At 39.3% G+C, this 14,695-nt stretch overlaps 2 protein-coding genes across 2 annotated transcripts; both read left to right on the forward strand.

Annotated features, from left to right (window-relative positions):
- Nucleotides 1-22: 22 nt before the first annotated feature.
- spty2d1 (SPT2 chromatin protein domain containing 1) lies at nucleotides 23-6,178 on the forward strand. The gene is made up of 6 exons (XM_023284683.3): nucleotides 23-532; nucleotides 1,247-1,361; nucleotides 2,219-3,802; nucleotides 4,817-4,976; nucleotides 5,070-5,147; nucleotides 5,264-6,178. The coding sequence occupies exons 1-6, from the start codon at nucleotides 470-472 to the stop codon at nucleotides 5,355-5,357; spliced, it is 2,094 nt and encodes a 697-aa protein (XP_023140451.2). The 5' UTR covers nucleotides 23-469; the 3' UTR covers nucleotides 5,358-6,178.
- Nucleotides 6,179-6,232: 54 nt separating this feature from the next.
- uevld (UEV and lactate/malate dehyrogenase domains) lies at nucleotides 6,233-14,652 on the forward strand. The gene is made up of 12 exons (XM_023284657.3): nucleotides 6,233-6,402; nucleotides 8,474-8,558; nucleotides 8,643-8,708; nucleotides 8,800-8,963; nucleotides 9,055-9,196; nucleotides 10,193-10,287; nucleotides 10,400-10,505; nucleotides 11,697-11,867; nucleotides 11,961-12,125; nucleotides 12,368-12,455; nucleotides 12,856-12,979; nucleotides 13,733-14,652. The coding sequence occupies exons 1-12, from the start codon at nucleotides 6,361-6,363 to the stop codon at nucleotides 13,895-13,897; spliced, it is 1,413 nt and encodes a 470-aa protein (XP_023140425.1). The 5' UTR covers nucleotides 6,233-6,360; the 3' UTR covers nucleotides 13,898-14,652.
- The last annotated feature ends 43 nt before the right edge of the window (nucleotides 14,653-14,695 follow it).

Genomic DNA, 14,695 nt, shown 5'->3' on the forward strand with positions numbered 1-14,695 from the left:
GTACTTCCTCTCATTTATGTAGTTTACTCTTTGGTCCTTTAATTTTTCGTTCTTTCTCCCTGCTAGTCTCTGCCAACACCCGGCGATTATAATGGAGGATATTTTGATGTTTTTCTTTCAATAGAAGTTAATTACACACATGTTTGGATGGCTCTGGTCGTACTTTCGTGTGTTATCCGTACAAAGGGGAAGTTCGTCTATAATGTTTCTTGGTTAGCTGACGTTAACGTCAGTGAGGTTAGCTAACTTTGCTAGCGCATGCTATCGCAAGGTGGTGAAGTAAAGTAGTATTATCTGTTCAGTTCAGGAACTTTCTTCGAGTGGACTGTGTGTGATAAATTGGGTTTTGGAGCCGTTTAGCTAACTGCTAGTGGCTAACTGCTGGGAAGCTAAACGATAACCTCAGCATTCCAGGTTGAGTTTTGCTTGATTCCCCTCAGAAAGCCAGCTTGCATCACCTGCTACCGTAATGATGGACTTTGACAATATATTGAACATCGCCTCTCAAAACCAGGGCCTCAGCAGCATCCAGGTAAGTACAACGCTGTCACTTGCACTGACATTACTCTAGCCAATACGTAAAATGAGGGTTTGTGTGCCGTGTAAGCAGTCAAAAGCAGATGCTCTTGTCAGTGAGGGTCTGATAATGTAGCTAGCTGCTAACCCAGCATGCTAGGCTGTGGAGACGTTTACAAATGTGCCCAAATCAATGGTAATCTTTACCTCAGTTTGTATAATAATTATTATTTTATTCCTCTATAAGGACTCCTGTCACTACCAGTGCAATATCCAATTCATATACAGTATTCAACCTCATGTGCAATACCTTTTATGTGCAATTTTGTAATTTAAATAATATGCAAATATATTACTCTGGTTTAAGCAAAGGTATGTCTTTTTTAACACAGTACTTTGTTTACACTTACTCATAGTACTAATACTTCTTATACTTTTTAGCATTTCTTATTTATAATTCTCAGATATAAATTTATTTATTTATTTATTTATTATTATTATTATTATTATTATTATTATTATTATTATTATTATTATTATTAATAATAATAATAATAATATTATTTAGCTGTCTGTTGTTTTTGCTAGGTACTGCTGTCTATACACCAAGTCAAATTAATTGTGTGTAGTCACCTGGCAATAAAGGCTTTTCTGATTCTGATGTACCCAAGATTGTGCGACTGCTTCATTTTCAACCTGTAAAATGTAGTATTTGTCTCTTTTTGAACAGAAGAGATACAGTTTACAAGCTGGACCACCCAAAAAGGACCCAAAGTCGAAAGGTGTCAATCCTGCTGCTGTACAGGCACTTATCAAGAAGCAACACAGTGACAACAGAAAGAAAGGTAACACTGGCAAAATGATGTTATGATTGTTATGTACATACTATTTAGAGCAGGGGTGTCAAACATACGGCCCACAGGCCAAAACCAGCCCGCCAGAGGGTCCAATCCAGCATATGGGATGACTTTGCAAAGTGTAAAAATTACAGAGCTGAAAATGAATCCTTACTGTGAAAATATTTAAAGACACTGAACACTGTGCAATATAACGTGAGACAGCAGCTTCCGTATGATAGAGTTTGGTTTGCTGGAACCCTATTATTCATGCACTGCAACAAGTTTTACACATTTTTTTTCTGTATAAATTTAACACATTTACAAGGCAGGGGGATAACTTCACCTTTTCTTTAATAGTTCCCAGTTTCGTTTGTGTGTTGTGTCAGTTCAGGTGGTCAGGACTATTACACAGATGTGGAAATGAAAGTAAATTTTAAACAATTTCCAGATCTTGACCAGTTGTAAACTACTATATCGCAGAGTTCCAGATACCTGCGACTAAATGTTTTGTGCCTTTATAGACGCACTGTGTTCTGTAAGTCGTAATACACAAATGATAAACTAAGGTACAATATTGTTAAGATTTCTCTTATTTTTCTTAAGAATTTTCAGGTTGTTCATGATGTTCCGTAAAAAAGATAGTTCATTAAATGTGAACATTTTCAGAATGTGCTTTTTTGCATTAAAATAAAGTAAAAATTTACGGTTTATTATAGGTTGTTATGTTATGATTTTACTGGTCCGGCCCATTTGAGATCAAATTGGGCTGAATATGGCCCCTGAACTAAAAGGAGTTTGACACCCCTGACTTAGAGAATGTTCTTTTTTAAAAAATATGTGCATATATATCGATTTTCTTTCAGAAATGCAACTGAAGAAACAGAAGGATGAACTGTTAGCCAAGAGGGTTGAGCTGAAGTCGGATCGTAAAGCGCGAGCCATGGCATCCAGAACGAAAGACAATTTCAGAGGCTACAATGGCATCCCTGTGGTAGAAGGCCCTAAGAAGCGAAGATCCAAACACGATATGCAGCAGAATAATTCAATGAATGAGGAATGTTTTAGGAATAGCTCAATAGACCCAGAAGATGATGAGGATAATTATGAATATGAACAGACAGATTCAGAGCCAGAGCAGGAGCCAGAGCCGCTGAGACCAGGGAGAACCACAGGTGTTGGTGGGAGCAGTAACAGCAACAAACCCTCCTCTAAAAAACCCAGCGGGCCTCCCAAACCTGCTCCACCTCCCATGAACTTTGCCGACCTGCTCAAATTGGCTGAGAAGAAGCAGTTTGAGCCAGTTGACCTAAAACCAAAGGCAGTGAGAAAGGAAGAAAGGCTCCGCACAGCTGATGAGATAAAGGAACTGGAGATGGAGCGCAAGGCCAAGAAACATGACAAAGATAGAGACTTAAAGGTAGAGCGCGAAAGAGATGGAAAGTCTCAGTCCAGTTTTAGTTCAGTAAGAAAAAGCACTTTAGAGAAGGAACAGAAGAACTGCAGAGCACAAAAGAACTCCTCTGAAAAGCCAAGTCTGTCCAGTGGGTCATTGAAGAAGTCGCATTCAACACACACTAGCGACAGAGGCCTCTCTTCTTCCAAGCCGTCTGTAACTGACAGAGAAAGAGATAGGACGAAGATGTCTCATAGTGACAGAGACAGATCAAAGACAAGCTCGTCTAGTTCATCGGGTGCTATAAACAGTAGAGTTCCTTCAAAAGCCACATCATCTCAGGTTTCAGCCAAACAAGGGCCCCCCAGGCCCTCATCTAGCCACAAATCCAGCACCACAAGTGACCTTAGCTTCAAAAAAGAAAGCTCATCATTAGTTCAAAGAAAAGCTTCAGGTATTCCTGGGAGTAGGCCTTCTGGTACAGCTGGCACAGGTCAAAAATTTCAACATGGGAGCTCTCAACAGACCAGGCCCAGTCAGGGTAGCTCCTTAAAGCAGGGGCCTGCAGTTGGAGGCCATAAGTCTGGAAAAGGAGAATCACTAAGGCCTGGAATTAATTCTACCATAAAATCAGGTGGTAATTCAGTGATGAGACCTTCTTCGGGCGTCCCCCCTAAGGCAGGAAACCAACCTCAGGCCAGGCCTGGAGGCACACTTCAGACAAGACCAGGTTCTGTGCCACAAGCTAGGCCTGGTGGGAGTGGACTACAGGGTCACCCTGCAGATAGTGGATTCCGACCGCCAGGGGTCGGTCCAGGTCGAGCTGGTGGTGGAGGACTGGTACCAGGGCGACCGTCTGGCAGCATTGGATCAGGACCTGGTAGACCCAAGTGCACTGTGGTGTCAGAGACCATTTCGTCCAAGAATGTTGGTGGACCTAGACAGGGAATCCCTCCCCGGCCAGGAATGCCACAGAGACCAGGAATGCCACAGAGACCGGGGATGCCACAGAGACCGGGAATGCCGCCTAGACCTCTGATGAACAGACCACCAGGTAAGAACCAGAGAGTCGATAATGGATGATACGACCAAAGAGCGAGGTTTGTTAAATATGGACTTTGTGTGCAAATTTCAGTTCATGGTGACCGTCACTTCTACAGCATATTTCTGTCCAGTGTCACAAGATTATACCCAAGGTTGAACAGATAACGTTACTGAGTGATAAGACATTAACTGTGATATGAAAATATTACACAATATAAACAAAACTATTAACATTATAATTCCAGATCACAGAGGAGCAACAAATGGAATGAAGAAAATAACAGAGAAGGCTGTACAGACACAAGTGAAATAAAGACAAAAATGAAGTCAAATGTGGTTTAAAGTCAGAGCAGTGAGGTCAGAGCTGCTGCTTGAAATGAGGCGCGTTGAAAATGAAATCATTTTGTTTGACTTTACATGCACGATCTTGACTGTAGCAGTGTCTTGCTCAAGCATGTTGCTGATGTCAGCTGGTTTTCACGAGAACTGAAATAACTTTTTGCACAGATGCTGAAATCACGTGATATCATTGTCAATGTTGTCTTACTATCTGGAGTTCTGCATGCTGTCCTAAAGAAGCGTTCGGAACGTCACTTAGCAGCAAAACAAAATCATTTTAAAAGCTTCATATGAAATTCAGTAATTTGAACCTGATCATTGCCATCTTTACATCTAAGGTATAGAAATAAATGGATACATAGAGATATATATGCATTTACCATCTGACAGCCTGAAACAACAACCAGTAAAGGGCAAAGAGTTTGTTTGCCAACCTGAATGAAGTGTGTCAGCAACACTCATCAGCCTTTTGTCATCATTACTGGGTCAGAGAGCAGCGGCATTTCTAACTGTGATAAACAAAACATTCTAGTGTGAAACTGACATTTGTAAACTCAGATTCAAAAACAACATTTGGAAATTTCTAGTTGTCTAATTTTAACATCGCTTAACCTTCAAGGAAGATTCCAAATGTTCCCTCTGTACTTCAAAAACGGTGAGAACAGATTTCTGTTTTATTATCCAGGACCAATGTTGCCCCCTATCACGTCTGCGTACAAGAGGAAATATGAGGATGAAGACGAAGAGTATGACTCAGAAATGGATGATTTCATCGATGATGGAGGTGAAGAGCAAGAAGCGATTTCCAGGCACATAAAGGAAATCTTTGGATATGATCGATCCAAGTAAGTGTTGTTCTAAGGAGTAAGTTATTTCACTCAAATGTAAATCCAGTTATTTGTATTAATTAAAACTGTTTTGTCTTTTAACCACCTTAGATACAGAGATGAAAGTGACTATGCACTTAAATTCATGGAGAGCAGCTGGAGAGACATGCAGAAAGAAGAGGCCAGGAGGTATTAAGATGAAAAAACCCTCGAAATCTCTAAATCTACATTTATACTCTTTGTCCCTGGAGTTTGGACTGTTTGCCTTCTTTTATGTATTTTTTTTCTGTGCTTTGCTACTTTAGCCTGAAACTAGCTGTGCAGGAGGATCTGGAGGAGGAGAAAAGAGAGGAAGAGGAGCTGAAAAGGAAGAGTGCCAAGAGGAAAAAAAACAACTGAAGCTTTGTTGCCACTGAGATGAATAAAAAGAAAAAGAACCTTGTGTATCCTGAGAGATGGAACAGCAGGTCTGCTATCTTAACACCTGAAGCCCACTGACTGTGTCCACTCTGGCCCAATGTCCCTTTCTAGCTGCTTCTCTCCGTGTGTGTGTGTGGATAAAAACCGAGTGGAATGATGTATGGTATTGTCTCAAGAAGAAAAGAGAAGAAGAATTTTAGTGAAAAGACAAACTGAAATAGCAAAATATGCACAAATCATCCAGGCATCAGGACATAGTAAAAAGGTCTCACATTTCACCTCTTATATTATTTATTTCCCCCCAGCTGAGTGTAGGGTTTACAGCAGTCCTGATCTGTAAAAGGAGTTGAGCTGCAAAGACAACTATAAATATGAGAAGAGTTTTTTTTCTAATCTAACAATAACATACTATGTCAAGTGTTGATAACATGGTATTTTTGAGCAAAGTTGTTGCATATTTTTCCAAGCAAACTTTGATTGTGAAGTCAGTCAAATATGCAGGAAACATTTGCTATGTTGTATGTTTATCTTTAAAAGCATTTGACAGAAATGATTGCATAAAGGCTTTTAATTTAACCGTCTAGTTTTGAGTGAGTGTTTCTGAGAGCATGACAATCTTAGTAAATATATGCAGAAGTTAGAGGTCACTTGTAGCAAATGGTCTGATTTTTATTTGTCAATGAAATATTTTCTTGCCATATATTGCGTGGATTATTGTTTAATTCTGTCTTAAAGTCGTTCATTTTGTTGAGAGAATCATTCTAAAAGGTGAGTAAAGCAGGACCGATTAGCGATTGTGATTCCGACTTTTTCTTCCTTCGCGGCTTGCCGTACCTGAGCTAACTAGTGGGCGGGGTGTCCTCGCTTAGCTACCCCTGAAAGTTTGCGGAAGTTTTTTTTTTTTATTACTACAGCTAAAGTTGACCGAAGAGGACTCTAGTAAGAAAAAACGTGATTTATTTTCGGCGTCATACTTCAATAGATGGACCTCAAGTCGGATAGAATAGAGCGGATCCTCTCCAAGGTTAGTTATTTACCGAATGAGTTACTTTAAAGTATAAACTTTATTGACGCCGGGTCATATAGCAGACTAGTTTGTGTTAGCTTCTGCCAGCCCTCAGTAACTGGCCGAACCAGCTCTGCTCCTTAACTGAGAAAGCTGTATGACACGGAAATAATATAAAATGCATGATAAAAAGACAAAGCACATGCTAGTTCATGAGTTCGTGTTTGTTAGAACGAGTGGTTGGATAAACTAGCTCTTTTATTGCCCTTGTTGAATGAAGTTGATGCCAAGGCTGTTTACCTGCTTGTCGAAAAGATACGAAATGTAAGCTAATTGCAGGGGTGTGAAACTCAGTTCAGGAGCCACATTCAGCCCAGTTTGACCTCAATTGACCAGTAAAATCACAGCATAATAACCTGTAAATAACCACAACTCCAAATGTTTTTTGTTTTAGTGCAAAAAACTACATTCTGAAAATGTTCACATTTAAGGAATTATCTTTTTACAAAACATGAGCAAACTGAAATTTGTTAAGAAAATAAATTCAATTTCAGCAATATTATGCCTCAGTTTATAATGTACACATTACGACTTACAGATCAGAGTTTATTTGTATCTATAAATACACAAAACTTTTAGTCACAGGTATCTGGAACTGAATGATACAGTATTTTACTGTAAAAAAAGATAAAAACAAGACAAAATATTACAAAACTGAGACACAAAATGACAATGAGACAAATGAAATGAAATAAAAGAGACAAAAACTTAGACAAAAAAGGAAACAAGATGACAAAAAACGATGCACAAAATGACAAAAATAGGACAAAAAAACACAAGTGAGACAAAATGTAAAGACAAAAATGTGAGACAAATGACTAAAGTCAGACCAAAAAAAACAACAAAAACAAGACAAAATGTTACAAAAAAGAGACAAATGACACGAAAAAAATTAGGCAAAAGTTACAAAGTGACAAAAAAATAGACAACACAAGCAGACAAAAAGGAAACACAAAATATTACAAAAATGAGACACAAAATGACAAAAGAACAATGAGCAATATATTATTTTACTTTCTGATCAAAACAATATGTCATGGTCTTTAAATTTACAGTTTTACTAATTTACCATTTGCAGTTAATGTCTTCTCTGTGGTTTTTACACTCTGAGGGCCGGATTGGACCCTCTGGAGGGTCAGTTTTGGCCCGTTAGCCGCATGTTTGACACCCCTGAGCTAATGCATAGTCGCTGTCATCTTGTCCTTCTTACTGCTGCCAACATACCTATAGGCAAGTGCACAGGTTTGTGTGAAGCAGTATTCTGTTGAATAAAACCTGAATTCATCTGTTGAACACTTCAAAAAGTTGTCGTATAAAAAGAAAGAGCTTCACCCGATTGATGTGTTATTTCATGTCAAGTTAAAACTCCAAAAAAGCTGCAAAAATTTAATGCATTACTATTCAGAAGAGATGACATGAAGGTATAAGCAGCGTCTGTGGCATGTTATTCCTATGCTTTATATGTGAATATTAAGGGGGTCAATATACAATTGAAGGACTTTTGAAGTCCATGGGATATATCTTGCATACATTTTATTAATGACCCCCAATTATTAGTGAGCAAGGAAATCGAAAACTGATATTTAGAACAGATATACTTTTGTAATCAAAATGAAAATCCTGGTATCAAAGTTGAGAAATACTTTGTTTATGCTTTACATGTACTTAATTAAAAGAGAACTTCTCAACATTCATGCTTCAGTGTCAGATTTCACTGCATGTAAAGAGAGGAGGCTGCATCAGAGCCAAAACAGCACATTTTAAAATGATTTTTTTTCCCAGAAATTGGTACAAAAACAATGAAAACAAAAAGACAGTAACAGTAACTGCAAAAATACTAGATTCAATATTCAACCAAACGAATAATCAGTATATCCCTCGTGATTATACTCTCCAGACAAGAGATAAAGTTGATTATGTGTACATACATGCTTTATGCAGACATACATGCTTTCTGCACACATGCAGTGTATGTCTTCATGTTTTCCTCTCAGTAACCACAGAGGAATCTTTCATTTTATCCTCTTAGTACAAATTTCATGATGTGGCCGTTGAGGAGCTGCAGAAAATCCATCGAATCTACCCCGGGATGAGACCATCCACAGGCACATACAGTGAGTTTTTGCATTTTATACTTCTACCTTCGACTGTCATATTTCTCTTACTTACTTAATGATTTCACCCATTATGAACTGCAGCTTTCAGTGACAGCACCCAAAAGGATCTTCTGAAATTAACTGGTAACATTCCGGTCAAATATGAGGGTAAGGCTCACTCCCACTCTTCTGATTTTTTTAATGTTTTTATAATTTAATGACAGTCGTCTTGAATATGTCACCGTGTCTCTGTCCTAAGGTCGCTCTTACAACTTCCCCATTCAGCTGTGGCTCATGGACTCCTTCCCCTTCACTCCTCCCATATGCCTCCTCAAACCCACTCCCAACATGGTCATCAGAGAGGGCAAGCATGTTGATGCCCGAGGACGGATCTACCTCCCGGGTCTGCATAACTGGGATCATGTAAGGTTTTATACTGTCTAGTTAAAATGTAAAACTGCACAGATGAGATGGTGTGGTGTTCTCATCAGATTTTTGCTGCTGTTTCTTCCAGCCCAAGTCCTCTGTGGTGGGTCTTCTGACTGAGATGATTGCCAAGTTTGAGGAGGATCCTCCGCTGTCATCAAAGAATGCAGCAGACAACAAAGACCCCCATGAGCTCCTGGCATTTGTCTCTAATTTGCAGATCAATGATGGTGCTTCACTTGATATGCAGGCTTACCATTTATTAGTGCTGGGCGATATGGAAAAAATCATATATCATGATATGGATTATTTTATATCACGATAACGATATATATTACGATATACCACAATAAAGTATGTTTTCAGTTAATCTCTGAAAAGTTTGACAAAAATTTCATTGCTTACTTTTCTCCATGAAACTTCAACCTGTTGCTAGGGCTGGACCCAAATATCCGGTCCCCATGGTGGTATGGATATTAATTAATGACGCACGCACGCACGCACGCACACACAAACACACACACACACACACACACACACACACACACACACACACACACACACACACACACACACACACACACACACACACCACCACCCGTCGGGCGTTACGAACCGAGCCGAAAACTCTTTCCTCCGTTAGCGCACCGCCTCTGACCTCACGGACCGAACCGAATATTCGGGTCGTTCCTCCGTCCGTCCCCCCACCTCCCTCCCATCCCCCCTCCCAGACGTTACGGAGCGGACCGAATGTTCGTCATTAATAGGGCCCGAATATCCGAAGCCCAGAAACTGCTATTAGGGCCAGCCCTACCTGTTGCGCGTCCATCGTTCACCATCGTTCAGCACTCATGAGTTAAGTAACATAAAGCATGTCGCAAACCCGCGTGACAATCAAAGAACGTAAAGCAGCGTCATGTCGCAAAAACCACAAGACGGAGTTTCTTTGCGAAAAATCTCTTTTTTATTCTTCTTTATTTTTACTTATATAAACTTAGAGTATGCACAGTGTCAAGAAAACACTAATACAATCGTCGCAGGCTATTTAATGATATATTTGCTGTAATAATTGATAAAATTAGGTTAGAAACGATAGAAGAGAAATGGCACGATAGACACTTCTATTGTTCTCACGATATGTATCGTCATATCGCCCAGCACTACTATTTATGATCTCAAATTAAATAAATACTTGATCGTGTTAGCTTAACTCATGTCCCTTTCAGGTGGAGTCAGACATCATGATCAGCCTATCAACAAAGTCTCAGTTATTGGAGGAGGAGATTTAGGAATGGCATCAGTGATGAGCGTTTTATCTAAGGTAATCATTCTGTGTCAGGAGTTTTGGTTATTCTTTAACAAGCTTCAGTTAAAATGTCAAAGTCTCACATTTTATTGCTGACAGGTAATTTTGTCCTCCTCTTTTCATCTAGTGCAAGGTGGATAAACTTGTTTTCATTGACGTCGCTGAGAGTTCCACAAAGGGTGGCAGCACGGACCTGGAGATTTTCAGTCTGCCAAAGGTTGAGGTATCCAGAGGTGTGTCACTTTCTGCACTGTCACTTGGTAACACAGAGAGGGGCCTCTTTACTGAGTCATCGCTGATGTCAGATAGTCCTGGAGGTAGTGGACTGGCATTCTGCTTGGAAAGACTGTACTTGATGACTCACAGAGGACCGCTTTCTTTAATTGAGAGATTTCACAGTGTTTGTGGCCAGAAATAACAAGGATTTAAGCTTTTGTTATTTTTCTGCAAGGTTTGCTGTTCAGGAGTTAATTATGCTTATTTTATTTTGAAAAATCGGTGCAATACATCTCTTTACTCTTACTTCAGATCATTTTTGGTTAATCTTTCTAGTTATTAGTATTAGTACACAGTTTACACTTTGTACTTGCATTATCTTATTATATTTTCTTATTTATCTTAATTCTTATTTTTTCTAGACACTTGACACACTGAGATACTTCACACAAACACTTTTAGAAACCTTTGTATTCTTTTCTATTTCTATTTTACTACTAACCTCTGTGTAATTGTATATATTCCACTAACCTTTGTTTATTGTTTATTGTACTCTGGCAAAATAATTCCCTCCGACATGAATAAAGTAGATCTGATCTTATCTTAAAATGGGACAGTTCGTATTAATGTACATTTCCACATAAATACGACAGATTGTCGCCGTGCGGCTAATTTCCATCTCGAGTCCCACTGGCAGATCAAAAATACAGAAATTACAAATAACATAATACCATAACTGAACAAGGACATACAAGAAAGAAAAAAAAGCAACAAGTGATAACGCGTAGTGCACAGAACAGACAACACCTGGGAGACCAAGGCAGCTACCAAGCAGTAATTAACATTTCCACATGATTACATTGCAAATGTCTCTTTGCTGTTATTGCACATATCCCTCTATCATTATTGCACATTGTTGTACTACACTTATCCCTCTGTCACTGTATCATAAGATTCTACTACATATATCCTTCTGACACTATTACATATAATTGTATTGCACATTTCCCATTGTCACTATTCCACATGACAACATTGCACATTCCTCTTAATCACATCAACGGGCAAACAGATTTACAGAGTTATGATCACAGATCTGATTTTCCAATAGCCATTCTTTGAGATGTTTAGTAAATGAGGTGAGATGTGGTTGTTTATGAAGTGCCCTCGGTTTAGTAATTGCTGACACTTTGTCTCTCCTGTGTTAGATTTGTCGGCATCTGCAGGCTCCAGGGTTGTCGTAGTGACGGCGAATGCGTGGAGCAGCGAGCAGTCGTACGTTAGCGTGGTTCAGACGAATGTCGACTTGTACAGAGGGATAATCCCAAACCTGGCACGTCTCAGCCCTAATGCTGTGATGCTCATCGCGTCACAACCAGGTCAGTGACAGAGACACACACTCCCTCTGTTGACTACTCTGCTTATTAGCTTTTAGTACAATCAACTCCATTTGTTTTCTTGTTCCAACCCAGTTGACATCATGACCCACGTAGCCTGGAGGCAGAGCGGCCTCCCTCCAACACGGGTGATCGGAGCCGGCTGTAACCTGGACTCAGAGCGGCTCAGTCATGTCCTGGACATTAACCTGAACACTCACAAACCGGCATGGGTCATAGGAGAACTTTCAGACAACAAAGGTGAGGCAGAGGATCAATTAAATATTTACATGAGGGTGTTGTGCTGCATTAATGATGATATAATCCTGCCACCGACTGCTCTTCCATTCATTACACCAATGCCGTATTGCCTTCATTCTTTTGTTTTGTAATAGTGTAACCAGAAATGCTGCACTGCCTCCTCATCTGGTTTGCTTTTTCCATTCTCAGTACTCAAGTACATGATCTGCACAATTAAACCTGTCAGTGTTTTTGTCTTGCAGTTGCTGTGATGAGTAGCGCTGGGCTCGGCTCCAACGTAATGCCAGAGATCGCCCCAGGATCCAACTCTACCAAACCGTTGTTAGACAGGTACGGTCCTGATTTAGTAGGACTTCCAATGAAGTATTTAGTTTGTGTGTTTTGAACGCTTTGTAGATTAATCCACTGAATCAAGTGGAATTTATGCTTTTTGCATTAGAATTTAAAACCCATCCAGTGAAATTACGTATTAATTTAAAAGTATTTTTACCCTGTTATCATGTCAAAATATTTTTTTTCTAAGCTAAAAGAGAGATCATGAGAAAAATAAGCAGTGAATGGAGTGGAGTTACATTTAAACCTTTTTGGGGCATGATGCTATTATTGTAATGGAAAAATCCTCTATGATCTGATAAACAGAGCTGAGTTTTTAGGGATTTAACCAAACAAGGGCTTTAAAATGTAAAGTTCAAACATGATTTGTCTGATGTGGATGTTTTTGTGCCTGCAGAGCGTTTGACATCATGAAGAATCGAGGCCAGCGCTCGTGGTCCGTGGGTCTCTCCATTGCTGATATCACAAACAGCATCCTGACAGATAAGATGAAGGCACACTCTGTCTCCACGCTGGCTCAGGTAGAGTCTGAGAGGGACTAAAGTTACATGAATCTATAAAAAAAAATGGCCAAGAACACAGCTGTAATATGCACATATTTTTGTAGCGTGAAAACGTTCTCTTTAGAACAGTTATGACCTTCGATTTCAATGACTGTTTTAGAAATGAAAACTCATAGATTTTAATTGCTTTATCTTAAAATGGCAAAATCAAGAAGCCAAGTGCACCAGAGAAGCCGGTCAAGAAACCAGAAAGTGGAGAGAGTTCCAAGCCAGGAAGCTCGACAACATGTTCCAGATTGGAAAGATGAGATATGTTAGTGTCAGAGACTTCAAGGGTAAAGTCCTGAGTGACATCAGGGAGATGAAGCTGGGGAAAAACGTTATCTCCCCGAGTCCTGAGCAATGGAACCAACTGAAGAACCAGATTTCAGAAATTGACGATGCTATTAAGAGAGCCTAAGCATTCCTTTTAGCATTCTGTTGAACTAATTGAACATGTTGGCTAATTAGTTTTCACTCATATTTCTATTTTACATGACTAAAACTAGTTATGAATGGTTCCCTGCTATCACATGCTGTTAAAACAGTACATTAAATGCATATCAGCCCCAAATATCACCTATCGACCTTTCTGATTACCATTATTTGGCATCGGCCCTAAATAAATACATTTTAAAAACAACTAACACCCATATCAGTCGATCCCTACTTTTCACTGATATTTAATTTGTAAAAAAAAAGTTGTGTTTATCTATGTTGTGTTTCCTTTAGGGCTGGGGGGGCATCGGTGCAGAGGTGTTCCTCAGCCTGCCATGCATTATGGGAGCAAACGGCTCCACGCGCCTGGCCGGTGTGTCACTGGGACAAGAAGACGACGCCAAAGTCAGAGAAAGTGTCACCTCACTTTCTAACCTCATGAGTCAGCTCAAGATATGAAGGATTCGGTCGTAGGCCAGTTTACTGAGCAGTCTGGGAAAAGCAGCAGTGTAGTCCAACACACCCTCCACAGATAGATGGTGGCTGTTCTGAAGTTACATGCAGTTTCAGTTAGCTACTTACACTAAAGTTTTTAAGTTATGGACAACTTTTCTGCCTTAAGTGATAATTTAGTCCTAAAACTTGTATAATAAATCAATCACATCAGTGGTGGAGAATACATTTTGGGTCTGAAGTTACCTGGGCTTTGAGAAACTACTTATTTTGTTGTAATACACATTTTGCAGTTTGTACCATGTTACATGACGGTTGTGTTTCTTTGAAAGCCATTAATTTTCCACAAAAGTATCTACAGAATATTTTCGTATATTTGTCATCTTGACCAACTGTATGTCAATGAGAACTCAAGTGTAATATGGTTTAAGAGGACTTTGACCAAAGATATAGCTATTTTAACCATTTCTTACATATTTCTGTTGAGGAAAATCAGGGTGATGGCAGGTAAAGTATGGGACATGTGGGTGCTGGGGTTTAATCAGTAGATTGCCTCATTAGGAACAGCTTGTGTAATTGTCATAATCATCTTGTCTCCATATTTAATGAAAAAGCTTTTAAGTGCCTCAATGTTTAAAGCTTCTTTACTCTCACTGTTGTTTACTTAAAACACTTTGCACAGCTTGATATGAAGAAATATATATGTACTGTAAATAGGACTACATGATTTTGTGGGCGTGCAATAAATATCCAAAAGCAAACATGGATCGTCTTTGTCGCAAAAAAAAAAAAAAGAAAGCAACA

The sequence above is a fragment of the Amphiprion ocellaris genome, chromosome 3, assembly GCF_022539595.1.
Source record: "Amphiprion ocellaris isolate individual 3 ecotype Okinawa chromosome 3, ASM2253959v1, whole genome shotgun sequence".
NCBI classification, from domain to species: Eukaryota; Metazoa; Chordata; class Actinopteri; family Pomacentridae; genus Amphiprion; species Amphiprion ocellaris.